This window comes from Arctopsyche grandis, chromosome 5, assembly GCF_051622035.1.
Source record: "Arctopsyche grandis isolate Sample6627 chromosome 5, ASM5162203v2, whole genome shotgun sequence".
Classification (NCBI taxonomy): domain Eukaryota; kingdom Metazoa; phylum Arthropoda; class Insecta; order Trichoptera; family Hydropsychidae; genus Arctopsyche; species Arctopsyche grandis.
In genome coordinates this window covers 18,620,949-18,647,952 of record NC_135359.1, presented here as the reverse complement: position 1 = coordinate 18,647,952, position 27,004 = coordinate 18,620,949, and the positions used below count along the sequence as shown (strand labels likewise).

Genomic DNA, 27,004 nt, shown 5'->3' with positions numbered 1-27,004 from the left:
AAGTAAAAAAAGGGTGCATGGTAAACTCACGTACATACTCACTTAATTTGCGCGAGCAGGATACAACGGGAACAAGAGGAACAGGCTTTTCCTCCCGTATTCTGCGCGCGCACATTAAACAAGGCTGTATGACAAAAAGAGAGATAATTTCACCGCATGCCACTCATATATATTATATATACATAGTACCGTTTACCATGCACCCTTTTTTTTTGATCTTTCGATTTTCGATATTTGCGTTTTCGGGCGTTTCACTTTCGGACCCGTGAGGTAGACCCATTACAATGGTACCGAACCTTTTTACGTTCGCGTCCCAAAATTTACAAATATTTATTTACTGAACGTCGGGCGTACCTTCAAAAAATTTATTGAATAAATTTGAACAAAGTTAATAAGAGGGCTGGACACCAGCGCTTTGTCCATACAAACGTATTACATTTCTCCCTTCCTCAATTATGGCACTTGAGAAATTATTTTTTAATATGCTATGGATATCCACCATAGGTATGTTTCTATCTTTTTATTTTTTTGATTAGTTATTTTTTATAGGAGCCAGGAGTCGCCAAACATCTATAAAATCGCCTCGTTTTTACACCCACGAAAAGAGTCCAGCGTGCTTATTTAATATAATCTTTTTCACGGGTTCTGCATGTACCCGTCGATAGTTTCCATGGCTTCCACGGAGAAGGCTTACAAGAGGGGACAAAACTCCCGGGAGCTGTGCTGTATAAAGGGGCCCAATTAATGGGTTGGGGGCTAGCCTAGGGGCTTGGGATCAGGAGGAATGGCAGCGGGCCATTAATATATAATAAGGTTAAATACATTTGTATTTAAGGATTTTGAAAAATATGTTTTTCAAAATTTGACTGCAGCGCATTTCTTTTGTTTTCATATTTACAATTTTTGTGATGGGCTCCAAAAATTCTGGCTTCAATATGTGGAGGCCATGATAGTTTTTTCATATAAAAACCAATTTCATTAAGGTGCTGCAATCCCTCAATAATATTAAGACATTAAAAACTGAACAGGAGTAACTTCTGCGAAGAAAATATACCACGTCGCAAGAAGTCGAGAACAATTTCAACAAATTTTCCGAAATTGGGAAGCAATTTCAAGCTTACGCCAGAATCGAGCATGCCATAAGAATAAAAAAACTTGTAAAAATAAGTCTCAGTCACTTTGCACGAGCTGGTCTGGTATTGCACATTTTCCAGTTTCCATAGTCTCAAGATTTCTTTAAGGCAGCAATAGTGAACCCTTATGCATTCGCATGCCTAAAAAGAAATGATCAAAAAATCGAGTACAAGAAAATACCACGCGATATAAAAATAACATCGTTGCCTAGTGGTATTCAGCATTTTTTACAAGCTTTTTATTACGTGAAATTTTTCAGTTTTTTTGGATTGTTCTAGATAGTTCGAGATTATTCTGGAAGGTTCGAGATATTTCAACATATTTTCTTATAATAGCACTAGAATACGGCCTGCACCGATATACGATATGTACATACATATAACCCATACGCCTATCACTGAATTAATCTCATATGTAAAATCTTATCTTATATATAAAACTGAAACGGTCTGTAAATCGTTTCTGATTGGCTGTCGTCAAAGTCGTTTCTGACTGGCTGGATTGGTTAAAGACGTTTATGATTGGTCGGTCGTTAATATAATTTTTTTCGATTCAAATATATGTATGTACATACATATATAAACTTAATAAAAAAACAAATGAAGATTTTTTTCATGGTTTTCATTTCATTTCCGTTTACCGAGCGAAGCCGGGTAGCACCACTAGTTTCAAATAAATTGATTTTTTTTAACAAGTCAGACGAGTGGAGGATACCAGACGATAGGTAGACGATACTAATAACCAGGGCCTGGTCACCGAAAAGGCCTATTTTAGAAAAATTTAATTATGGCGAAATTTTATGCCAAAAAATAATAATTAATATACTCGGAAAAAAACAACTTGCACTAAATGAAAACATAGATAAAATTGTCTTACGCGTGTGTAATGAAATAAAAACGGAGCGAGTCCGTAAGTGAAGATACTACACAGGTCCCAGATTTTCTTTTGTCGATTCTGCTACGAGTGAGACTGCGTCGTAAAATGATAAATCTGATTGGACCGAACGAACGTTCGGAGCGAGCATTTGCCCGAACATATCATTGTTCATTCATTCGAAATATTAATATGTCGCAATACTTACACTTTCCGAATTAATCAAACACACATTCGACGTCATGTGAAACGCTACTTCAAAATATATCCGGATTGCTCAGCATACAGTGGTTCAAGTCATTTAGGGGTTACAAATGAAGGAAAACGCAGCGCAGCCGGGAAGGCGGATTTGACGAAACTGCGTGAAGTGGCCGCCAAGCAGCAGCCTACTTTACCGGCTCATTCAGTTGCGCAACAAGAACTGAAATGGCTGCTGGGGCGCAGTCCTATCCATCGGGGGTGAAGCCCTGTATAGTGGTTGCCGAAGCAGGCCAAAATCACCAAGGCTGCTTGGACATTGCCAAGCAACTCATACTAGAAGCCAAGGTACACCTATTTTTTTATTTTAAATTCTTTTTAATTTTAAATCTGATTTTCCGATGGATAGTTCCATTTTTTTCACAATAATAACATTGAGGATGATTCGTGTCGCTGTTCGCATCGCATCACTCGACCACGTTTGCCAACCTTTGAGCGATCAGTGCAACCAACCTTAAAATATTGCTCATATTGTTTTCACGGTAAACGGATTATTTCGCACATTGCGATCGCGCACATGACAATCGTTACCACGAAAATCGCGAATACGAAATATCTGGCACCGAGTTCTCGTTAGTATGATAGTTCACGTGTGTGTGGAATTTTCGGGTGCCAGATGTTCCGTGATCAAGATTTTAGTGACGTGTGTGAGATCGAATCACTAAGTTCTTTCCCCCAGGGTAATTATCTCCCTAATTAAATAAATGAAACTGCACTTTTACTACATAGTTGCATATTTAATACTTAGGGTCTTAACACACTAAATCTATGGTCGGCTAGTGAACTTACCTTACAAATAAATTACTTAAGAAAAATATTTATCACATACTTCATTGAGAGTGTTATCAATTAGGCCTCGGGTCACTTGAATTATCAATATCACGCGTTTATTCATATAATAATCTATGTCACAAAATAAACAATTTCATTACAGTTATGTGGTGCAGATTGTATCAAGTTTCAAAAAACTTGCTTAGAAGAAAAATTCAATGAGTCATTTCTCAATAAAAAATATGATAGTCCAAATTCTTGGGGAGCTACATATGGAGATCATAAACGTTTCTTGGAATTCACTGAAGAGCAATTTCTACAGTTACAGAAGTATGCTGGTGAGATTGGAATAATATTTTTTTCAACTGCTATGGACAAGGTTTCTTTTAGTACATTTTGTATTATTATATTTCATCTTGAAATTTTATTACTCAATATTATTGAATTTTCAGGTATCTGTAGACGTTCTAGTGAAAATGTCGATGCCTTTTATAAAAATTGGATCAGGAGATTCTAATAACTTACCTTTGATAGACTATGCTGCATCAAAACACATTCCATTAATAGTGTCCACTGGTATGATAGACAAGAAGGGTGTTGAAAATATATACACAACTGTAAAGAAATACCATAACAATCTTTGTTTGATGCATTGCGTTTCTGCTTATCCAACACCATTTGAGGACTGTAATTTAAATGTCATAAAAGATTTTCAAACATCTTTTCCAGACATCTGCATAGGCTATTCAGGACATGAAATTGGTATTTCTGTGTCACTGGCAGCAGTTACACTCGGCGCAAAGGTGGATGTTTAAAAAATAATAGCCATATTGAAAAATGTAATGATTTTATTATTTTCTCATTATACATATTTTCAGATAATAGAGAGGCATATTACTCTGGATAAAACTCAAAAAGGATCTGATCATTCCTGTTCCTTATTACCAAGCGAAATGAAAGAAATGATATCACAAATTCGCATCATCGAAAAAGCATTGGGGAACCCAATTAAACAAATAGCAAATTCAGGTACATATAACTTAGTTTAATTTAACAATTAGATTTATAAAATGCAGTTGACGCGTTTTATACAGTATATTTGAATGTTATAAAAAAACATTTCAGAAAGATCTTGCATCGAAAAACTCCAAAAGAGTCTCGTAGCAGCAGTCAAGCTTTCAAAAGGCCATATTCTACAAAAAGATGATCTTAAAATTAAAGTCTCAAAACCCAAAGGTATGAATGGTTTACTATATGACGAAGTGATAGGAAGAAAGTTACACGGTGACAAATCAGAGAATGAACCCATTTTTGAAACAGATTTTATTATATGATAAATTACTGTGTAATGTACATTTTATACAATCGGTCACAGGAGACCGACATGCCGAATGCACCAATTTCAATAAAAACATCATTGCATAAAACACAATGGTTACACAAATAAAACAGCTTCGATATATACATAAAAAGAAAAAACCACAGATGACTAACTGTACATTCCACAAAGTAAGGCAACTGGCACAAAATATCCCAACCATCGATTGCTGAAGATGGGAATATTTCAGATTTATTGTTTCTTACGAGCATGACTGAGGATTTCAAAACTAATATGCGATTTACGATATTTGTAACTCATTAGTTTTTATCATGTTATTATGTATGTATATACTACATCATTCATTCCGTAGATATAATTTAGTTTCATTACATCCTTAATATTTATGGTCGTTAATTTCAAATACATTACATGAAGTTTAAAATGGAAAAATTAATTGTATAGTCAGTATGGATTTGAATAATAAATCCAATTTTGTTTATAAACATATATGTATATAAAAAAAACTAAAACAATAAAAAAAAATAGTTATGTAATATATAGAGCGATGTGATGTAATTTAAGCAAGCATTATTTAACAAACAATAAATTTCTATATATTTTTTTATCATAGACATAAAAAAAATCCCACATGGGTATCTATTTACACAAACTACTGAACCATATTCAGTAAGATGAATGTCCTTAAACATACTGTACAATTACATATTATAAACAAAGATAATTATGTAAAATATTTAAAATATATATCCATAATTAAATGTTATTCTTTTTTATATTGTCATTATGAACTAAAAAACTTTATACACTTAAGGTGAAGATTTTGAATCAACGAATTTCTTTTAACTTGTCCATCTTAGGTTTCCGACCTCTCTTTTTAGCGGTTTGTCCTCCTCCGGCCATTGCACTGGCCATGGCAGTTCTCTTGGCGGAGCAACTAGTGCAGTACCAATCTTCCGAGTTGGCCGGCTCCACGTGTATTCCGACGCATATCCAGTGATACCAGCCATCACAGCCGTCGCATGCAATCATCGGAGTGCCGTTATCTGGCCGACCGCATGCTGGACAAATCCACACTTTATTGCCTTGTGGATCGGTATAATATGGCGTGCCTAACGGGACGTTGGGCATTTTTTCTGGTGGCGGAGGTGATGGTTGAGGTGGTGTTTCTTTCATTTCTATATCTTCAGATGCCAGATCGATGATTGGATCGTCGAAATCGCTACTATTTCTTTTAGGAATAGGTTTGAAGTGTATTCTTTTGTATTTCGCATATGAAGACGGTGGTTTTGTTTTTCTCACGGGTGAGACGTTGCTTTGTTGCATTGGAGGAGAATTTGCAGAGTTCATTTCCATGCTGGTGTCTCCTTTGACGCTTGTGTTGTGTTTGCTGGACGATTTGGGTTTTGGTGGTCTAGTGACTAACGCCGATATTTTGGCCAATTCCGGAGATTGATTACCTTCGACTTGCATTTTAATATCTGATGTTTGAGGTACATGTACAGGACTTTGAGCTTCGTCTTCTTTTTTAACTATTGGTTTTATATTTAATCTCTTAGTGGTGTCAGGCGATGGTGGCATTGGAGATGGTGGACCTAATTTAAGAGTCAACTTGGGTACTAAACCCTCTGCAAGTGTGAGTGGTTTTTCTTTCTCTTTTTTCTTCTCCTTTTTGTCTTTTTTCAATTTTTCTTTCAATTCCATCTTTTCTCTTTTCTTTTCTATTTTAATTTTAAGTTTTTCTTTTTTGTCCTTTTTCTTCTTGATTCTCTGTTCTTTATCTTTCTTATCTTTTTTGTGAAGTTTGTCCTTTTTCTTTTCAGATTTTTCTTTTTCCTTTTCTTTCACTGTGAATGGTTGGACTTCGACTACCTTTTTAGGCATTTCGACTGGTTTTAACTTTTCTGGCGGTGACGTATTAAGTTTAATTGTAACGTCAGGTTTAATGAGTGGAATTGGAATAATTGGATTAGTTTTAGGGGAACTTTGTTTTATCGTAGTCGTTATAGAAACGTCAACACTATTAGATAAAAAACTATTATTTATAGAAAGTTTACTATTTTTTGGTTTTTCCTTTTCTTTAATCACTAAAGCCGGAGAAATGAAGTGTGGCTTGTGTTTTATTTTATTATCGTCATCGGCGTCAATCGGTATGACTTCTAGACTAGGTCTTCTCAAACAGGTTGGTAAATTGAGAGGCTGCGGCATTCTAGGAGGTTGACCGAAACCGTGATTCACTAATAAAGGATGGGAAAGATTTTGAGGAAACCCAGACGGAGTAGGAAGGAATAAATTAGTGGGAGCTTCCTTGAGTGAAAAGGGATTGGGTAACATATGCGACGCATCGGAAGCCATCATGCTTCTAAAAGCATGCTTGTTAGGTAAATTGGGAAATAAGGGGCCCGTCGGCATAAAACTGGGATTCGGTATAAGTCCAGGAATGAGTCCTGGGCTCGCTGGAAAAAATGGAAAGCCCGGCGGTAAGCTCGTGTGTGTCAAAGAAGATTCTCCAGTTTCGTTGACATTCTTAGCTATGTCTGTCAATTGTTTTTTTATAAGCTTCGTATACTCTTTCGCGACTTTGTCAACCTTTATCTTTCTTTCTTTTCTTTTTCGTTCCTTCTTCTCTTTAATAATGGGCGCCGCTAAAACGCTGTGAGGTGTTACACTTATCTTCGGTCTAGACAAATCCTTTGGATAATCGTCTAACGGCTCCTGTTTAATGACTTGTTTGGTGACATCGATTATATCATCGTCGATATTTATAACTTCCGAATGATTCCGCTTTGAGGTAAGATCAACAGCAGTATTTGCACTAATGGAAGGCTTAAATTCGTTCACTATTTTTTGCTTAGAGAAAAGTTCTTCGGGACGATAAGGAGAACTACAAGGGGGGCTAGTTTTTTCGACTTTTATTTTTGATATGGTGATACAGTCGTTTGCATTCTTATCATTGAATGAGTCGTTCGGTTTTTCCTCTTTAATTTTAGTAGATATCTTTTTAAATATGTTAAGTTTCGATCGGTCGGGCTGTAAAGTCAATTTTTCAGTGTCCAGTTTTTCTTCTTTGATGGTAATGTTTAACGGTAAGTCGGGAATAGATTTCAATTGTGAGTTGACTATCGGCGTCGGCTTCGGCACAACCGGTTTGTGAGCGTTGATTGGCGGCGGAGTCTGTAAAAGGGGAGCTTTCGGAAGTTTGTGTTCGACGGGCATCAGCGCCGCTTTAACCGGCTTATCGATAACTTCTTGTTTTATAACTTTAATCTCGTCGGGGAAAAACAAGTTATTCAATCCAGGCGGTTTGTTCGCGTGATTCTTCGAGGGCTGTTTAGTTTTAGCTACGTGCGGCGTCAATTTATTCGGCCGATTTTCGTTCGGATTGTACGGTTTATCCAACGGCACTTTCTGGGGCTTGTCTTTCTTCTTCGACTTCTCTATTTTACCGTTGACGGCTTTCTTTTTTAACTTTTTATCGAGCCGATCGTTGAGCGGCACCGGAGGTCGAGCGGCCAACGGATTATACTGCAGCTTGGCCTTTTCGGGAGGAACGTCGGGGAGGGTTATAGGTGTGCGCGCTTCGGGTAGTTTACCCTCGCGCGCCGGGGAGAGGTAGCCGGACACGGTCATCATGACGCTGCTGAGTTCACGAGCGTGGCACTCGTCGTCTTGTTTGATCTTGTTTCGTTTGAGGGAAGCGGCCGGAGGTGCGGGTTCTCCGGGCCTCTTGAATGGGTCGGCATCGGGATCGGGTTTGGTCGGGTCGGAATTGGGGTCCCCGTCTTCTTGCTCCCGATCGGGCCACATCGGTGGGAGATGGTCGTGTACGTGGGCCGGTCTCGTTACTACTTCGCGCGAGCCCGGCTTCAGGAAGTTTAAGGTGGAGGCTTTGGGCAAGGGGTAGGTGGGGGTGGGGTGAGGCAGGGGTGAAGGAGGGACCGCTCGGGCGTAAGCGCGGAGTTCCGGAAGACGCACGTTCAGGTCTCGGAAGGCGCAAGCCAAGTCGTCCAGGGTAGGGTCCGTGCGGCAGTCGTGCTCCGCATAGCCGTGCGCGCTGGAGGCGAGCGCCACCAGGTACTTCTCCAGCACGTGCGTGAGGACTGCCAGCGGCGACGAGTGCATCGCGTGCCAGCCGAGGAGTTGGCAGACCTGGGCGACGGCGCGCCGCAGCAGCTCTCGCGAGTACTCCTCGGCCATCGTGAGCTGACGTGCCGGGATGACGGCGACACGCACAGACGGTGGCGAAGCTCGGTGGCGCCCCTCAGCGGCCGCTCATGTCAACCTGACTGCCGACTGCCGACTGCCGACTGCCGACTGCCGACTGTGACCGCGACCGCGACCGATTATGTTTGGCGGCAACGACTCGACGACTCGCGACTCGCGACTCACGACTCGCGACTCCGCAACTCGAAGAGCCGCTGGCCGTCTCGGCTCGTCGACCGTCAGACAGTCAACGGCCACCGCTGCCAACCTCGCGGCCAAAACACCGCGCGCGCTCACACACACACACACTATATCTCTCTCTCTCCCTCTTGCATTCACACGCCAAACATAGTACACGCATTGTATCCGCGCACACCAATGCAACGGCACATGTACGAGCCGGCTTCCCCCACCGCTCGCCACTTCACGCCATTCGCCACTCGCGAGTTGCGACTCGCGCCCTCGATACGATTGTCGTGTTCTGCGTTACGGATTCAAACGCAAATTGTAGCGCCAGTGCTACCAATGATCGTCTCGCGTTTTTTGGTTTGTTTGCCGAGTTGTACAAAGCTTTGCATAAGCGTTCAAAATCTGACTCCCAGAATTTTTTTTCACACTACGTCTCCCCATTTTTAAAAGGCTCTTCTGTATTTCTCTTCGCTCATTGACTACGTCCACACTATCGATATCTACACCCGATATTTACGAATTTTTCCATAACCAGTTCCTAAATAGCAACCACAGGTAGCAATATGGGAACTGGATATGGAAAATTCGAGAATATCAGGTGTAAATATCGGTAGTGTGGACGTAGCCATTGATCTGACAACATATGTACATATATATATATTATCTCTTTGGTCTACATTAGTGTGCTACCCGATGATATATCATCACATGGGTGTTGGCGTATATTAATTTATTAAATAAAAATATATATATACATATATATGTACATATTCCGTCGGTCATGTGTTGTCCGACGTCCATAGTCCCGATTGTGTCGTAGCGACAAAATCGCAGAAGTGTCGCTGTACACGCGACAGACTGTCGCGCTTACTATGAACGCTATTAGACATTACTATGAACGCTATTAGACATTACTATGAACGCTATTAGACTATGGACTAGGCCTTATAGTACGACGAGCGTTATTAATAGTTTAATAATAGTTTATTAATAGTTTTGGACCATTGTAGCATTACAGGAAGAACCTAATGCGCCACAATGGCCTACATTTAACAAAGATATAAATGCAAGTAAAATTAGTAAAAAACATAAAAATTAAAAAACAGAATACATGGTAAAATAAAATAATAATAATAAAGTAACAAAAGGAAAATAATAATACAATTAAAATAGTACATAAAAATGTACAAACGAGAAAGAAAAAGTAAAATAAATAAAACAAAATAAAAAAATAAAACAAAAACTCTCAGACAGAATAACGATATTATATATATATAATGATTCTTCCGATTTGAAACTTTGCCATTTTGCGCGGTTTGATCAATGTTCCTATGTTAAGGTGACCATTCGTACTGGTTTTACCAGTACAGTACTTTTTTTTTTTGGTTATTTGACATTTGTTCTGGTACCTCTTCGCAATTTGATATGAAAAAAACAAAAAAATCTGCCTACATTTTGTACTGGTGAATCAATCTTAGATAGTAATTCAATACTAATATTATATGATAAAGTAAAAAAAATTGCGTGATTTATCGAGTTGGAGTCGCTCAAATTTTTAACGATTCTGACTCCAGTCTAAAAACCACAAACTCAACTCTATAATACTACTATTTTCTGATAAGACTGTATCAGTATAAAATCAATTGGCCGATGACTAGTTCCCTTAGTGAGTAATTAAAATGAAGCCTCGAATACGGGAATCTATAAGTCCGTTTACATTTCAACTCAAGTTGAAAAGTCTAGCTGATTCATTGAACCTCGTTTCAGTCTTCTTTTTCATTTAATATGTATTTTTGCATTTAATAGAGATGGCCAGAGCTTTTCAAACGTGCTTAGACAGGTTCTGTTATCTTCAGAATATGGTCGTATTCGGGTCAGTTATGAGCTGTGGGTAGGCCGAGCGGTTGTGTGCCCGTGGGATCTTGATTTTCTTCATTATCGGACTACACCTGTCTTCCCGTGAAGAGTGTCATATTAATTCAAGCAGAAATCGCCGTCACCAAAAGCCTGCTGTTGCGAAAATTTCACCAGTTATTATTATTTGCATTTATTGACAGATCATTCATTATATCTCTGTTTACACCTTTCGTATCCAGTACTAGGAACATCAATACTTTTGTTGTCCACAAATCTAGCTACTTAATCCTCTCAAATACTATTTCTCATCTTCGATCAATCACTAGTTCATTACAATATATAAGATAATTATAAGTAATTCATATTTTAATTGACAATTATATTCTTCTACAGGCTCAAATTCGGTTGCTGAGACAATCATTATATTAAATTTGTATCCTTTGATTTTGGATTAGAAATATACATTTGAACTTAAGGTATATACATTTTTATTTACAGTAGTAGTAAATGTTAATATAATTTTTATTCTTTAATACATTTTATTTTTTTAGATTGGAAATCCATGTAAAAAAACAAATACAAATTAAATTTCGAATTAATTCTCGTATAAAATAACTCCGCCCCGATGAAGATGGACAAGAATATTGACAACAGTGGGGAGGATTCTCCTCCTCATTTCAATGGAGTAAACAACTCGAGACAGAGTGTAACGGATGCTCTAAATGAAATACTCGATATATTCACAAATCGTTTGACGAATGGTTCACAAAATGTAAACAATGGTCACTCTGAAATTTCACTGAATCACAACTCGTCGCCGCCTTCAAATCATCAGGTAGCGGACACGCAGCAAGGGACCCAAGTTACCTTCCGCAGTGTACCTGATGTGGGTGTCGTCGACGGCATAGATCCCTCGTCTCCTCTCGGCAGATCTCTTCAAGTGAAGTTTTCAGAACTGGAAGAAATATCTCGTAGATTAAAAACTCGCCTCAATCAGGTTGTCTGTGATCAAGAAATTCTGTTGAGTCCCGACGGTGACGCTGACGTTAATGCGAGTGATTTGGATCTCGAATGGGATCTTAATACGGATTCTCAAGCCGAAGACTTGACTCCTCAGGAATTCTTACAATTAGTGCAATCTCAAATGGCTAGCACTTCGCAGCATAGTATTGACAGTTCGGAGAAAGCTGACGATATATCAAAGTAAACGAGTTTAGAATGTTATACAAAGTAAATATATTAGGATTAAGTTTAAATATCGAATAGATCAGTATCCCTATGTAAGAAATTTATTTAATTAATATAGTTTTTATTTTATTTATATGTATGTTTTTAATTTTTATATAAATTTTCATCCGTATTACAAAATGGTAAGTAAGCAATTGAAATGAAAAGTATGAATCTCTAATTTAAAACTGATAAATTAATTTATATTGAAGATTGTGAAATTATAACCACTTGTATTATACACATTCTGCATTTTCTTTCATTATCATTGCACCTGCTACTTTTTTTTTTCTATATTGACTTATTTATGAAACACCGAAAAGAATATTTAATTAGGTTGATCTTTGTTTCTGACTTTGCGACAGATTTTTAGAGATGATAGAGAATAAATGGACTTCTATAACAAAATATACATATTTAGAATGTGAAGAGTGGGTAGTAGAGTTACAAACTTTCATGTTGCGCATTGTTTCAACGTTGTAATTCATTATATCATTTGTAAAGAAATTTTACTTCAAAAGCAACGATTTGATAAGGAAGCAGGGCTGTGGATAGATTAAAAAAAATTACTTCGATTTTAAAATGAAAAATGTTCCCGTTGGGTTGATTTTCGAATATCTTTAGGAGTACTAACACAGTTGCCTTGTATTATATTATATATTGTGGTTCATGTAAATTATTTTTAATTAATATTTTGTATTTTTTGTTTATCAACACATACATATTTACAAAAAATGTAAGCATTTGGGGTAACGGGTCAAATATCAGGCCTCTCTCTAATTTGACCTTAACATTACCGTCTCAGATGGACATTTATTGGGTTATCGGTGAGACATTCTTAGTTGTTAATTTAATATTCGAATATATTATGAAGTTAAAAAAATAAATTAAGTCGAAAAAAATTGATTTATTTACAAAGCTTATTGCAATGGATGATGTAAAAACACAAACACTCAAATTATCGTCTCAGGTATCAAGTATAAGTATTCGCAAACGTTTAATATATGTAATGAATTAAATTTGTTTCAATTGCGTATAATCCTTTTAGAATTTTGTTTGTGTAAGTAATTATAATTTAAATTCAAATTTTCGTTACTTGTTTGGAAGCGAGCCTCGCACTTCATGCTCAAAAGCCAATTATTACGCTATAACAGATGTCTCGAGTGTTGAAATCAGTATTCGCGCGCGTTCTTGAAGTTTATACATACATACGTACTTCTTGATACATTCGTAATTTATATACTTATTTAATAACAATGATATGACTTCATGGACGAACGGAATGAAATAACGGTATTGTTGTAAACACCCTGTTTAAATATGATTGGTGGGAAGGAAGTAAAGTAGTAGCCACCAATATGATCGAATCGGTCTCAACTCACAGGATTTGCAATTCAAACTCGACCATGTCGTAGAGCCCCTACACAGTGGCGTCACTAGGGTTCGTATCACCTTGTGCGGTAAGACAGGGTTTCACCCTCCCCCCTCCCTATCCCAAGTCATAAATTTAAATAGGAAAAAATAAAAAAATCTTTAGGGGTAGATACGAGACTCTTGACTTGGATAGTCTGAAACATGGCTGTTACTTAATAGCTCTTAATCTGATTTGGAGTTCAGAATGAAAATAGTCAAGGCATTTAAACATTGCTCTTTTGTTTTCATTTTCCAGTCCAGCGCGATTTCTACTGCGATTTCATGATCATCTGATTTTAAAATCACCTGTTCAATTGCATGCTCCAGTAGGTGACCGTACTTATATAGTTGTTTTTTAGCTTCTAGTAATGATAATAATTGCACCCTTAGCTACTCTTGGTTTGGAATTAAAAACGGACGCGATGTTTGTTTGAGACAAGTTGGAGTTTTCAAAAAAATTATATTGTATTTTCAATTTTGATTTTGAATTCGATATCGGTTTTGATTGCTTTTTCAGTTTCCTTTTTCGGTTCTGGGTTCCTTTTGAAGTTCCGGTTCCGGGTTCCTTTTAAAGTTCCGGTTCCGGATTCCTTTTTCAGTTCCGGTTCCTGATTTCGTTTTCAGTTTCGGTTCCCGATTCCTTTTTCAGTTTCGGTTCCCAATTCCTTTTCAGTTCCGCTTGACGATTTCTGTTCTATTCCTGATTACGATTAATTATTATTTTATGTGTTGTAATTTCATTTTAAATTATATATTAATTAGTTTCCGAAACCACCCATTGAAATTTCAACGGGCATTATAACGGTTCGGTGATTACATCACAAAACTGAATTAGGATAACCGCCGCTACCAAAATATTATTGCGCGAATGTTTTTTTTAATGATAATAATAATAATAAGAGATATAAAAATTACCACTTACACGAAAACCATGTGAAATGTAAAGGAGGTAAAAATCGCGTAAAAAAAACATTCGCGCAATATCGAATTCGTCGCATTTTCGTGCGCCGGGAGATTTCGACGATTTTCGTGCGCCGGGAGATTTCGACGATTTTCGTAGCGGCGGTTATCCTGTTAGCGATTCACTTTTGCGACGTAACCCGTTTACCATTATAACTAGAGATAGGATAGTCACAGTGCTATCCATTGTTCGGCAAACCTTTAACAATGCATTTACAACCTTTGAAGAATACACGGCCCCCTCTGGCTCCGGTGACTAATTATAACAATGTTTTGTTTATATCCCAAAATTTTAAAAGCAACACTGTGACTCGTTGACTTCACGACGTTTTATTGTTTCTAGTGATATGGATTTGTCTTTAGAAGAAATTCAATCGGTCAATCCAGACTTAGGGAATTTGCAATGTTAAACACGAAGAAGCTCAGAAGTTGTCTTTAAAAGCTCGACTATGGTTCACCTCGTCGAAGCAACTACGTATATACTTCGCCTTACCTACAAATACAAATGTATTGTTACTGCCAGTGCATGTATCTCCTTAATCATCAATAAACGCTGTGAGACGACTGTTGGCCTTTTACTTGAATCCTCCACCCACCCCTACGCAACAATATTAATCGAGCAATAAAGATGCTCCTCCAAACAAACACAACCGCGTGTTTTTATAGGCCGTGGAACACGGTCAACATGGTAATTGGATTATTAGTCACATTGCGATGGTCACAAAGACAATTTTTGCTATGAAAACCGCGAATGTGGAATATTTGGCACTTGAGTTTTCGTTAGTATGATAGTTATCGTTAGTATGATGGACTTTTCGGCTGCCAGATGTTCCGTTATAGAGATTTTAGTGACTTTTGTGATCAATGATCACCGAACCGGTCAACATACCACTTATATTCTCACGCTGCCTAAAGTTGCAACATTTTCACAGGATGTTTTCCGAAACGACCATGTCATAGAAGATAAACGGACTACTAGTCATATGTGAACCAGTCACAGAACAACCGGTCGCTCTAGATCGGTCACACGTGATCACCCGTCACACGTAAAACTGGTCACGAGAAAACTGGTTACACCCTAAAATTAGTGACGAGAAAACTAGTCACACCCGAAAATTGGTCATGAAAAAACTGGTCACACCCAAAAATTCGATCAATTTTTAATTTTTGGGTGTGACCAGTTTTTTCGTGACCAATTTTCGGGTGTGATCAGTTTTAGTGTGACGGGTGATCACGTATGACCGATTTAGAACGACCGGTTGTCCTGTGACTGGTTCACATTTGATTAGTAATCACCGAACCGTCATAGAAATTTCAAATTCGTAAAAAAAAAATATGGGGGGGAACTTTGATTATTTTTTAATGCAGACCCAATTTTTTAGTCATGCCACTGTCTGCATGGAAGGCAGGGCCGTAGAGTGACCTAACTCACACGGTAAAACTGTTAATAAAAGGGGTAAAATAACAATAAAATCTAAATATTAAACTGAGCAAAAAAGTCGCCGTGAATAAATCGAGGCGAAAGTAAAGCGAGACAGGGTGCAGGGGACGGTTGAAGATAAATATAAACGGAATGAAAAGCGTGGATGAGTGTGGAGAGTGATCGATGGGTGGTTGGGTGAGTGGGTTGTGGCGTTGATGGTCGTGATCGGGGGTGGCGCTTGTGCTGGCCACGGCCTCTCGGTCGCCGTCTGCCGCTCAGTTGGCGCGGCCGGTCGATGGGGGCCAAAGGCGGCACTCCGGCCGCGGCCGCCGGACTGACGTCACGTGCGCCTCCCGTCACCCCCGCCCCGACCCCCGCCACCCCCCTCGCCCGGCAAACACCGCCGACTACAGGTGAGCCCCCCCACTTCCCCCCCGGCGACCGCTAACCCTCACTCACTCATCCCCACTCCAGCTCATCAGCACATCAGCTCATCCCCACTCCTCGCCATCGCCGCCTACCGCTCGCAACTCGGCTAACCCGCCAACCCGCCAACCCCATAGACGGTGGCGCCCTCGTCGATCTGGTGGCTCAAAATGTAAAGCTCGATTCGAACGAACCACCAGCCGAGGCGTTTCGCCCCTCCCGGTCGACATAACCTAACCTATGCGCGATCTCGCTATTTACGCCGTGCTGTCACTTTTCGTATTTTCCTCTTCAGCCAGCTACGTTCGTGACGAACGTGTCGCTAAAAATGCCGTTCTGCAATTGCAGCTCGGCTGCTTCTGATGCACGTGCGTCATCTGTGCAATCGAGGTTGACTCACTGCATGCATACATACATACGATATTACTATTTTGTGTACGATAGGTAATCTTTCAAAGGTCGATCTCGATCTTCAATGAAGACTGTAAGACATGACTCGAAACATCTATCGTGCATTGATTAAATTTGCGAATGGATATGACCCCAATTCGAGTGGCGAGTAATTGGAGCAAGATTGTGCTCCCGGAGAGCCGATAGCCAGTAGGACAGTCTGAGCTGAATATGCATGAATTGGTGTTGAATTTCAATAGCTTTAATAAGTATGACACTCACCGTATGCAGAATGAACGTATCACTTCCAATTCTAAAGATGAAATTATACAGCAGAGATAATGTTGTTTTCAGAGTTCTCGGAATACATATATGTGTAGTTAATAATTTTAAGTCTTATTTTGCTATTTGTCGAAAATTTGATTTACATTTCTTATTTGTGGAAAACCTACGTAACCAGTTTTTATTATTGATGTTGGTTCCGTTGTTCAATCGCCACAATATTTCATGCATCGTTTGTCTACTGATGTTTATTCCGATGGTATTGTTTTTGGTTATGAACAAGAGAAGCGTTGTTCTGCATGAATGTACTTCTGTAAAAGCGTAGGAAATTCAAATAGAGGATATACGTCTGTTTCATCGACTTGGAAAAAGCATTCGATAGAGTGGAACATGACAGATTAATCCATGCACTAAACCAAACTGGGATAGATGCAAAGGATATCGCCCTTTTGAAGAACTTGTACTGGAATCAACCTGCTGTCGTGAAGGTCGAAGACTTGGAAACCGATAAAGTAGAAATTTGTCAAGGGATGCAGCAGGGATGTGTGTTGTCGCCCATGCTCTCTTCAATCTGTATCGGAAATGGTAGGCAGGAGGTCGATAGCCGAATTGGAGTGCGAATAGGCGGCGAAATTATTAATAATATCCATTTCGCTGATGATACTGCAATATTGTCTGAGGTGCTGAAGACCTGCAATCGTTATTGATCGACCAAGCATGTGAAAAATAGGGCCTGTCCATTAATATTAAAAACACAAAATCAATGATCATCTGCAAAGAAAAGACGGATCCATTAAACCTGAGTGTGCGCAGGCAAATGATTGAACAGGACAAACACTACAAGTACCTAGGGGCAATGATCAATATGGACGTCAGTTCTGAAATGGAGATAAGAAGAAGGATCGAAATAGCAAGAATGCCTTCGGCACCATGAAAAATGTTTAGTTTTGTCAAAGGTTGTCTATGAAAATCCTCACATGCTCATGGAAGGAGCATGGAATTGTCCTCCAGCTTCTTCATAAAAAGAGAGCTTCTGGACACAGTAAGGCACCGTAAGATGGAACATTTTGGCCACATTATTCGTGGCCCCAAATATCGCCTTCTACAAACAATCATAGAGGGGAAAATATAAGGCAAACGGTGGTTTGGGAGAAAGAAGCTCTCTTGGCTCCGAAACATCGGGTCATAGATGGGACTCGGACTCAAAAAATTGTTTCATAACGATGTCTGCCCATGGTAGTCGCCTACATCTGAATACGGATTCGGCATTAGAAGAAGATATTATGAGAGTATTTTTGCTCGAGCTTCGAATAATTCCATTTTCTCAAAGAACAACCCACATAATATACAATATCTCAAACGAGCTGTGAATAATTGTATAAATTGATTTATTTTTAAATATATAAAACATTTCAATATTTAAGTAGTTTGCTTATCTCGAGTATTTTGCTTTGTTCAGAAATTAAATCATATTCTTGCTAAATATAAATCCATAGCATTATTATTTTATTAAATGGAATAAAATTTCACCGTAAATAATATTATTTTTTATTTTGTTTAAGGAAATTTAAATGATAGACCTCCTTGAATTGAGTAGGCGTCAAAATGACGACCTCTTCAGAAGATGTTTTGCTCAGTGTGAATCACGTACGATACAAGAAAGGCGATGGAACTTTGTATGTGATGAACCAGAGGCTGGCCTGGATGGTGGAGCATCGTGATACAGTGGTGGTATCGCACAAATATGCCGATATCAAAAGTAAGTCTTGCTTTGCTTTTACGTCTACATATGTACATATGTATATTTAGCGTTAATTAATATATGCTTGAAAACTTTACAGCCCAAAAAATTTCACCCGTCGGTAAAGCAAAAGTTCAACTTCAAGTTGTTCTTCACGACGGAACATGCTCCACCTTTCATTTTGTTAATCCAGCCGGTGCTGAGGCACAAGCTGCCGATAGGGACCAAGTGAAGAACCAATTACAGAATTTATTACCTCAGTTTAAGCGGCAGGTCAATAGAGAATTGGAAGAAAAATCTAGGTAATGAGAAAATCGTCGTCAACTTTAATAATCTCCAAAGTTGGCTTGTATTAATTTTTAAACTTTTATTTTTTTTTAGATTATTATCTCTTCATCCTACGTTGAAACATTTGTATGAAGATTTAGTTATTACTAAAGTATTAAGCAGTGAAGAATATTGGAATACGCCGACTATCAAACAATACACTGAAAGTCAATCAGAAAAGCAAGACATTGGTACTGATCTATTTCTTTGATTTATTCGTTGTATGAAAAATTCAACTTAATTACATATAAAATATATTATTAGGTGTGTCTGGGGCGTTTTTGGCTGATATTAAACCACAAACTGATGGATGCAATGGTCTGAAATACAACCTAACTCAAGATATTATCGATGCCGTGTTTAAAACTTATCCTGCAGTTTGCAAAAAGCACACTGATTATGTGCCCAGCAAAATGTCGGAATCGGAGTTTTGGACCAAATTCTTTCAATCTCATTATTTTCATAGGTAATATTTCATTACCATTTATTTTATCCTGTTGTGTTGAGGTCAATATTTTAAACATTAAATTTATTTGAAGGGATCGCATTGCAACCGTCAGTAAAGATTTGTTTACCGAATGCGGCCGATTGGATGATTTGCAGCTGAATAAAGCGATGGCAGGCGAAGCCAATGATCCACTTTTAGAAATATCACGATGGGCTGAGCCAGATCCACTCGCAGAAGATCCCCCACCCTCGACATCTTCAGAATCAACATCGGTACCGCGTAGTATGATCAAGAGATTTAATCAACATTCTATTATGGTATTCAACGTTTTTGTTAATAAGCTTAATTTATTATATTGCAAATTGTCAAATGTGTCTAACTCTGCTTGGGTTAAAATACTAAAAAGTATAAAGTAAAATTCTCTGGTAGATTTTTAGAAAAATTGGAATTATAACGTTAAAATTCAGTATTATTTGGGTTTCATAGCTGTATATATTTTTAGTACTTGTTCACTAGTAAGGCTCGCGCTTCGCGCTCAAAAACCAATTGTTACGCTTCGCTGTGTCATCACGTTTTTACGACAGTACTGATTTTAACACTTGAGACATCTGTTGACATACATAGAGTCGAAACTTGATGTCGCAGCGAACCATATAAATTAATTTTTGGGTGGGAGCGTGAGCCTAACTAGTGAACAAGTACCATATTTTGTTATGAGATAAAATATTGTATTAAAATCATCCTAATCTTAACACTATGGTGGCCGCTGACTCATATTTGCATCATGTTTGGTGCACAACGCTTACTGCCCGCTGATACATATATGATTTACGACTGCGCGAATGTATTTTTCAGTTTGCTGATATATATTTGTATCACGTTTCAAAATTGTATCATCGGCCACAAACGATTGACACAAACGTGATACAAAAATATATCAGTGGACTGATACAGTTCGCGCAGTCGTAAATCATATATGTACCAGCGGCCACTAAGCCTTGTGCACCCAACATGATAAAAATATGAGTCATCGGCCACCATCGTGTTAAAAATAGATTCAAAATTTGATGGAGGTCTATTTAGAAGATTTTTCATTCGTATTTAGCATTTTAATAATTGGCAATTTTTACTTTACAGTAACATGCAGAGAAATCGCATCACTTTCAATTGTTCGATTTTTTTTAATTATATGAAGCTATACACAAGTTTTTTTGGTTTTATTATTTGATTTCAACTATTTAACATGTTTTACGATTAAAAAAGATTATTTATATTTTTAAATTAAGGCGAGATACGAATTTTAAAAAAATATGCAAAATAGGGCATTTTTCTTATATGTATTTCAAATGTCTCTAGCTAAAATAATATTACAGTATATATTTTTCTATGAATTAAAATACATAGGCAATGAACATATGACAACAATAAATAGTAATATAATAATTACTAGACAATCCTCTTGCTTCTATGATGGGATGGTACCTGCCGGCGGGGACAATACGACTTTTTTTAGTATGTCCTCCGAAATTTCTTCAAACCATACATTTTCAACAGTTTTTTTAACTCATAATTTGCCCCAGGGTGTTGTTTTTATTCCCTTTGCTTTATAATAGCCCATAAATATTCGATAGGTTGTAAGTCGGGGCTATTGTCTGGTCATTTTAGTGATGAATATCTACTTTCTCTTTGTATTTTTTTATTTGTAAAAAAAATAGCCGTCCAAACTTAATAAAATGCTATTAAATTTGTTTGATGATATCAATCACTTATTTTAAATACAATAAATATCATTTGTGCCCGATGATAATTTGCAAAATCGGCCTGAAATTTTAAAGTCGGTTGACTTTGAAAGATGTTGTTCAATAAAAGACGGAAAAAAATTCCCAAATTTTTTTCATAGTCTATAGTCTTCACTGTACCATTGAAAAAACGTAGCACTTCCATGCCGTAATACGAAAAACATCCCCAAATCATTTGGCCGCCCGGTTTTCAACTATTCTAGTAACACACTGATAACTGAAATGTTCGTTCGGCTTTCTCCTCATCCAATTTATTCTGTCGGAGTCGCCAATATTAAACTTGCTCTCGTCAGTAAAGATTACATTCTCTCCCAATCATCTTAAGTCCAAATTTTGTGGAATTTTTCGCAGTAAAACCATCTTTTTCCATATAACTGCCGTTAAAAAGGGCTTAGGGTCACTAAAATGACCAGACAATAGTCCAGACTTACAACCTATCGAATATTTACAGGCTATTATAAAGCAAAAGGAATAAAAACAACACCCTGGGGCAAATTATGAGTTAAAAAAACTGTTGAAAATGTATGGTTTGCAGAAATTTCGGACGACATACTAAAAAAAGTCGTATTGTCCCCGCCGGCAGGTACCATCCCATCATAGAAGCAAGACGATTGACTAGTAATTATTATAATACTATTTATTGTTGTCATATGTTCATTGCCTATGTATTTAAATTCATAGAAAAATATATACTGTAATATTATTTTAGCTAGAGACATTTGAAATACATATAAGAAAAATGCCCTATTTTGCATTTTTTTTTAAATTCGTATCTCGCCTTAATTTAAAAATATAAATAATATTTTTTGATCGTAAAACATGTTAAATAGTTGAAATCAAATAATAAAACCAAAAAAACTTGTGTATAGCTTCATGTAATTAAAAAAAATCGAAAACATCGAACAATTGAAAGTGATGCGATTTCTCTGCATGTTACTGTATGTGTGTATTTTTCTTTATATAGATAAACATGATTTTTATTTACAACACAGGTTCTTAAAGCTGGCGAAAATAGTACTTTTAATCAATTAGACAATAATAAATCTGAAAAGAAACCTGAAGTCAATGGTGGAGGTGGAATTACTCCCGAAAAGAAAATCATTGAAAATAAGTTAGCACCACCTACTAAAAAGCAGCGAATATTGGAGAAAATATCGTACGATGATCTCAAAGGGGATGATAACGATGGAGCAATGCCACAATTACAACTATCTAAAGTGAGTGTAATCATACATAAACGAAGGTCTGTTTTACTCTATTTATTTGAAGTTTCATTGAAAACCAACGTATTTTCAGGTGGAGCGTTATTTACACGGTCCTACGAGTACTGACGTTTCCGAGGTGGTTATCAATACTTCTGGTCAAAGATCAACTGCTCGTGCAGTTAGGTCTTTATTATTATCGTGGGCAGGAGGTGTGGGTGGATCTCGTCCTTTGCAACCTTCTGCTCCAGCTGCTGTCGGCGCACTTGGTGAATTGAGTCCGGGAGGTGCTCTCATGCGGCATCATCATACTCATTCTTTAGCTCGTAAATAATCGTCAATTTAGCTATACATACTTAGGAAATGAAATGTATTGTACTCAGTTCTTGAATTTTTTTTTACTTTTTCAGAATTAGTTCCTCCAGATGTCGAAGCAGAAGCGAGGCGTTTATATCTGGGTGGTGGAGAGTTGTTGCGTGTATTTTGGCAATGCTTTCAGCCGACCCGGAATGCTATTCCTGATGCTGAACAAGTGTGTCGTGCACACGAAGCTCTTCAGCGTTTTAGAATGGCTAGAGTGAAACCTTTTGAAGTGAATATACATTTTTATTTTGAATTTGGAATGTTTCTTAACTTGATTTTGATTTTTTATGTTATTTTGTATGTTTGTAGGAGCGTATGGTGAGAGAATTGTCTCCGTTAGCACATTCACTGACAAAGCATTTGTCTCAACTCTTTCATGCGGCAACGGCAAAATTCAATATGTGGCAGTCTCGGCAAGCCAAACTGCGGTAGTGAACTCTTAAACAATAAGCAGTGGCAGGCTTGAAACTTAGTACTGAGTGCCGATAAAGTTATGAAAATTCTAGTGGCAAGTTACGCGACAAGATGTGAAGTGTACACACCAATAGAAACAAATAAATTAAAAAATTGTATTATAGTTAGATGTTTAAAGATTGTTTAATTTTATAGAAGATGAATTATTGATGCGATGCTTGTATTGATTATGTCAATTGTTACCCAGAGATGAATGGTATGTAAAAGGCTGAATTTTCACAGTTAAACTGAATCTTATCCTTGGCAATTAATCCAAGGTGTTAATATTATATGTACATATGTAGGTATTAAAATTGCCAATCTCGGTGATTAATCCATATTAGTTACGTATCTTAAAATGAGACTTGAATTGTGTGAATCTTTATTTACTTTGTATTGTGGAATCAAACATTTCACTATAAATTTCTTTTTAATTTTGAATTCTTATGTTCTCTAGGTTTTTGTGCCATATATGTACATATGTATATGTAGCTTAAAAATTTATATTATTCGTTTTTTTTATACTATTTTAATTTTATTATAAAATTCAAATTCATACATAGGTATATTTTGGTCTACATAATTTAAGTCTGATAGTAACGATGTATACCATTATATTTTGAGAATCGTAACGCTACACATGTAAATGCCATGCATTCATATATTAGATGTTTGTATCATGTTACATATAGCGTTTTCTGTTTTCCAAATTTTAACAGTATATCTAATATTTTCTTTAATTTGTGTTTTGGTATTTTTTTTTTTTAACTAAGAATTACTTTTCTTTATTTAATATGATTTAATTTTGCAAACGAAGCTGTAATTTTGCATATGCATAATAAAATGTCATGTTCCTAAGAAATGAGTTACTTATTAGTAGTAAGTTTACTCTACAACATGACCAGATCCGGTGGCCGTCACTGTACGGAAAGTGACTTGACGGAAAGTCGAAAGATGATAAAATATTGCATCTTATTGCAGAGACATGTTATTATGTACATTATTACACGTGAGTCAGTACTACATATATGTCAAAATCTACGGCACAAACTGATGGAAGATCTGAAAAACTATATACCTACTGATTGGCGTGATATACCTACTGATACTATATAATGTTTAACATCTCTTCCATGTCGTGTCTATAAACGACTCGCAATTTCAAGCAAAACACGAAAAACATTTCAGATATTTAAATATACATACACGGAGTTGAATTGTAAAGAATATTGTTTTTGTCTCATTCTAACGCACACATATTCGAATATACTCTTCACATTCGTACGTCATCGTATGACATTACAGACTGAGGGGGGATTCATTGACTCTACCATCTTTTCCATTTTTCGACTTTCCGTTAAGTCACTTTCTGTGCAGTGACCCAGACCTGACCAAATCAATGTATATAAATAAAGCATAACCGACATTAAATGGATTTATACAAACTTATTCTAATTTTGTCTTCAAATTTCTCAGCATTCAATTTTCTAGTATTTCTTTTTTCATTGATTTTCTTTAATGGTTCTGCATTTTATCTGCTTTTATTTATATGTATGTATATGTGGCCTTACAATAGAGCGGGGGGAGAGCAGAGGTAAAGTTCAAGGGCCTGGGATATTTGAGGGACCCGTGTCAGGACATCCGACTGACTGATTATGGAAAAAAACCATAATATATTTAGTCCAAATTCTATTTTATTCCCGTAATCGCTGTATTGTAAGAAAACAGAAGAATCTATTAAAATTTTCACTTTAATTTTAATATATTTAAATTTTTTGTAGTGGCATACAATCGAAGAGTTAGCTCCGGGCATCACTAACTCTCGGCGCGCTACTGCACTCCAAACAAATTTTCTAAAATTTACCTTATTGTGAGTGTCAACGATACAGATCTCCGACTTTTACGTCATCTATAAATATCTCTAAAAAAATATGTTTTTTTTTTTACTTTGGCTTGGAATTATTTTTTCCCAGGACCCAGGATTCCTCTCAGTGGCCCTGTGTATATGCATTTTAATGTCACTTATCAGTAGCTTTACATTTTCACTTTGAATTTGAAACATCATTTACTCTGTATAAAATATCGTGCTATGCTGTTGTACGGTTCTTTGAGAGATAGTTGACGTCGGTTAGAACTAAAGCGGTATCCAAAAATTTACTAATTTAATACACGGACAAAAAGTGTTAAGGGATTAAAGTGATTACAATTATCATTTGTGTGACCATCTACTATTAAAGATACGGCTGTTGTTCTTGGGAAGAGGTTACCAACGAGATCCAAATCCACATGGAGGGAAGAGCTGGTTGAATGTCTCATACTCTGAAGTGAACACCGATTCAAGTAGCGCATATCCAGCATTTCAATTTCAAATGGGTGCGATTTAACTGTACATTGAGAAGAATACTTAGTATCTTTAAAAAAATGTTTGTGCATTAAAAATTTGCATTATTTTCGGTGCATTAAACAATCTCGTATTGTGAATTGAATAAAATATTTTGGCATTATAAAGTGACCATTGAATAAAAATATGAAACGATCATTCGAAAAAATTGATTTTAGCATTAGAATAGATACAAAAAGTTTCAACGTTGCAGTCTTCTGCTATTGACAACTGTAAACTGTTTACGTATTTCGTATGAATATGAATGATGTCAGGTCGTAGGTGTCGAAGGTCGCTAGCCAAAGAGTAAAAAAATAGGAATCCAGTAGAGAGAAGCGTTGGTCGTTGTCGGTTCGTATTTTGATATTCGCGACGTTGTCGATACAGTTAACCCATTTGAACCCAGAGCTCGCGTGAAAACACATGTCCCATGTGCCCAGGACTATTTTTTCGTTTATTTTCCAAAATCTTTGAGTTATTTCATGGGAAATATTTTTTATAGGATAGGGATGGATAATTAATTGATTTTTCAACATTTTTAATTTTTTTCAAGGTGGTGTCGTGAATGACCTTTGGGGCTAATGAAACATGTTTTTTAAAATAAAACAAAAATCACAATGGAGTCACATAATCAGTTATAATACTTTCTCACTGGTTATTTGTAATTTTATTGTTAAGAAATTTATAAAATTAATTTTAAAAATAACAAACTCGCATCTCTTCGATAAAATGATATTTTCAAATCGCATAACATAACACACGTAGGTACATATATTGTGACATATACACATCGTCAACAAAAAAAAGGGTGCACCCTTTTAAAAGAAGAAATGTCATAAACGAGATTTTGGGTTCAAAAGTCGTAAAAACAAAATACATGAAGACAAAATAATTAATTATTATGATACGGTACAAAACATTTGTCATGCAATGGAATTTCACAGTTATCACAAACGGAAAACGTTTTATTTTTACAGTGTCCACAATTTCTCCTTTTCTGTTTGACCAATATCAAATGTCTTCCAACTTCCTTTTGATATTGATTAACTTTGCCGGGTCTGAATGGGACCAATTGTTTTCGTTTTTGACCACAACCATTGCACAACGTCTCTGTTACCTGTCTGATAAATCCTAATTTATCAAATTTACAACCAAAACTTTTGCTTATAATCCAAGCGTTATTCACAGCTACATCGATGTTCCAAAACAGAATAGGCATGTACCATTTTTTCCCTCTAATACTTATATTATAGTTAGAAATATGGTTATCCATTTGATCAACCCCACCCATATATTTATTATACATATTTATACTAAATGGTTGATTGATTTCCACCCTACTTTTTTCTTTAACCGAATATCAGTTTCCAGGGGTGGTAATATGTATGTATGTGGAATCCGGAAGTTGAGACTCGTCCCAATTATCAATTTCTTCCCGTATCTCTGCAGTAGTAAAATTGCATTCTCTGGAAAAAAATATGTGTCATTATCCCAAGGAGTCATATACGACTCCGTCGACTTTTGATTTTTTTTTTCAGGAATATGA

The 27,004-nt window shown here is 36.9% G+C and overlaps 4 protein-coding genes across 6 annotated transcripts; 3 read left to right on the top strand and 1 right to left on the bottom strand.

The window, feature by feature from the left end:
• Positions 1 to 687: 687 nt before the first annotated feature.
• NANS (N-acetylneuraminic acid synthase) lies at positions 688 to 4,992 on the top strand. The gene is made up of 5 exons (XM_077430901.1): positions 688 to 2,553; positions 3,200 to 3,415; positions 3,489 to 3,839; positions 3,915 to 4,065; positions 4,162 to 4,992. The coding sequence occupies exons 1-5, from the start codon at positions 2,434 to 2,436 to the stop codon at positions 4,368 to 4,370; spliced, it is 1,047 nt and encodes a 348-aa protein (XP_077287027.1). The 5' UTR covers positions 688 to 2,433; the 3' UTR covers positions 4,371 to 4,992.
• Positions 4,347 to 9,055, bottom strand: LOC143911836 (uncharacterized). Its single transcript, XM_077430896.1, has one exon. The coding sequence runs from the start codon at positions 8,570 to 8,572 to the stop codon at positions 5,204 to 5,206; it is 3,369 nt and encodes a 1,122-aa protein (XP_077287022.1). The 5' UTR covers positions 8,573 to 9,055; the 3' UTR covers positions 4,347 to 5,203.
• LOC143911841 (uncharacterized) lies at positions 5,236 to 12,095 on the top strand. Of its 2 annotated transcripts, none has more exons than XM_077430903.1 (3): positions 5,236 to 5,471; positions 11,018 to 11,100; positions 11,176 to 11,951. In XM_077430903.1, the coding sequence occupies exon 3, from the start codon at positions 11,250 to 11,252 to the stop codon at positions 11,829 to 11,831; it is 582 nt and encodes a 193-aa protein (XP_077287029.1). In that variant the 5' UTR covers positions 5,236 to 5,471; positions 11,018 to 11,100; positions 11,176 to 11,249; the 3' UTR covers positions 11,832 to 11,951. The 2 variants fall into 2 exon arrangements, with proteins under 2 accessions (XP_077287029.1, XP_077287028.1); XM_077430902.1 differs by lacking the exon at positions 5,236 to 5,471 and adding an exon at positions 9,686 to 10,797 and having other exon boundaries at positions 11,176 to 12,095.
• Positions 12,096 to 15,839: 3,744 nt separating this feature from the next.
• Tfb1 (transcription factor B1) lies at positions 15,840 to 25,001 on the top strand. 2 transcript variants are annotated; one of them, XM_077430883.1, is made up of 11 exons: positions 15,840 to 16,060; positions 18,308 to 18,504; positions 18,587 to 18,788; positions 18,868 to 19,004; positions 19,078 to 19,279; positions 19,353 to 19,578; positions 22,053 to 22,277; positions 22,357 to 22,588; positions 22,673 to 22,854; positions 22,935 to 23,295; positions 24,860 to 25,001. In XM_077430883.1, the coding sequence occupies exons 2-10, from the start codon at positions 18,351 to 18,353 to the stop codon at positions 23,055 to 23,057; spliced, it is 1,683 nt and encodes a 560-aa protein (XP_077287009.1). In that variant the 5' UTR covers positions 15,840 to 16,060; positions 18,308 to 18,350; the 3' UTR covers positions 23,058 to 23,295; positions 24,860 to 25,001. The 2 variants fall into 2 exon arrangements, with proteins under 2 accessions (XP_077287009.1, XP_077287008.1); XM_077430882.1 differs by lacking the exon at positions 24,860 to 25,001 and adding an exon at positions 24,441 to 24,526 and having other exon boundaries at positions 22,935 to 24,000.
• Positions 25,002 to 27,004: the final 2,003 nt, after the last annotated feature.

Bases quoted from the DNA above. Each gene is read 5' to 3' on its own strand.
- LOC143911841 (XM_077430902.1), top strand. From the start codon at position 11,250: ATGAAGATGGACAAGAATATTGACAACAGTGGGGAGGATTCTCCTCCT.
- NANS (XM_077430901.1), top strand. From the start codon at position 2,434: ATGGCTGCTGGGGCGCAGTCCTATCCATCGGGGGTGAAGCCCTGTATA. The intron at 2,554-3,199 runs GTACACCTATTT...ATTTCATTACAG, and splicing joins AACTCATACTAGAAGCCAAG to TTATGTGGTGCAGATTGTAT. The intron at 3,840-3,914 runs GTGGATGTTTAA...ACATATTTTCAG, and splicing joins CAGTTACACTCGGCGCAAAG to ATAATAGAGAGGCATATTAC.
- Tfb1 (XM_077430883.1), top strand. From the start codon at position 18,351: ATGACGACCTCTTCAGAAGATGTTTTGCTCAGTGTGAATCACGTACGA. The intron at 22,278-22,356 runs GTGAGTGTAATC...ACGTATTTTCAG, and splicing joins CACAATTACAACTATCTAAA to GTGGAGCGTTATTTACACGG. The intron at 22,855-22,934 runs GTGAATATACAT...GTATGTTTGTAG, and splicing joins CTAGAGTGAAACCTTTTGAA to GAGCGTATGGTGAGAGAATT.
- LOC143911836 (XM_077430896.1), bottom strand. From the start codon at position 8,572: ATGGCCGAGGAGTACTCGCGAGAGCTGCTGCGGCGCGCCGTCGCCCAG.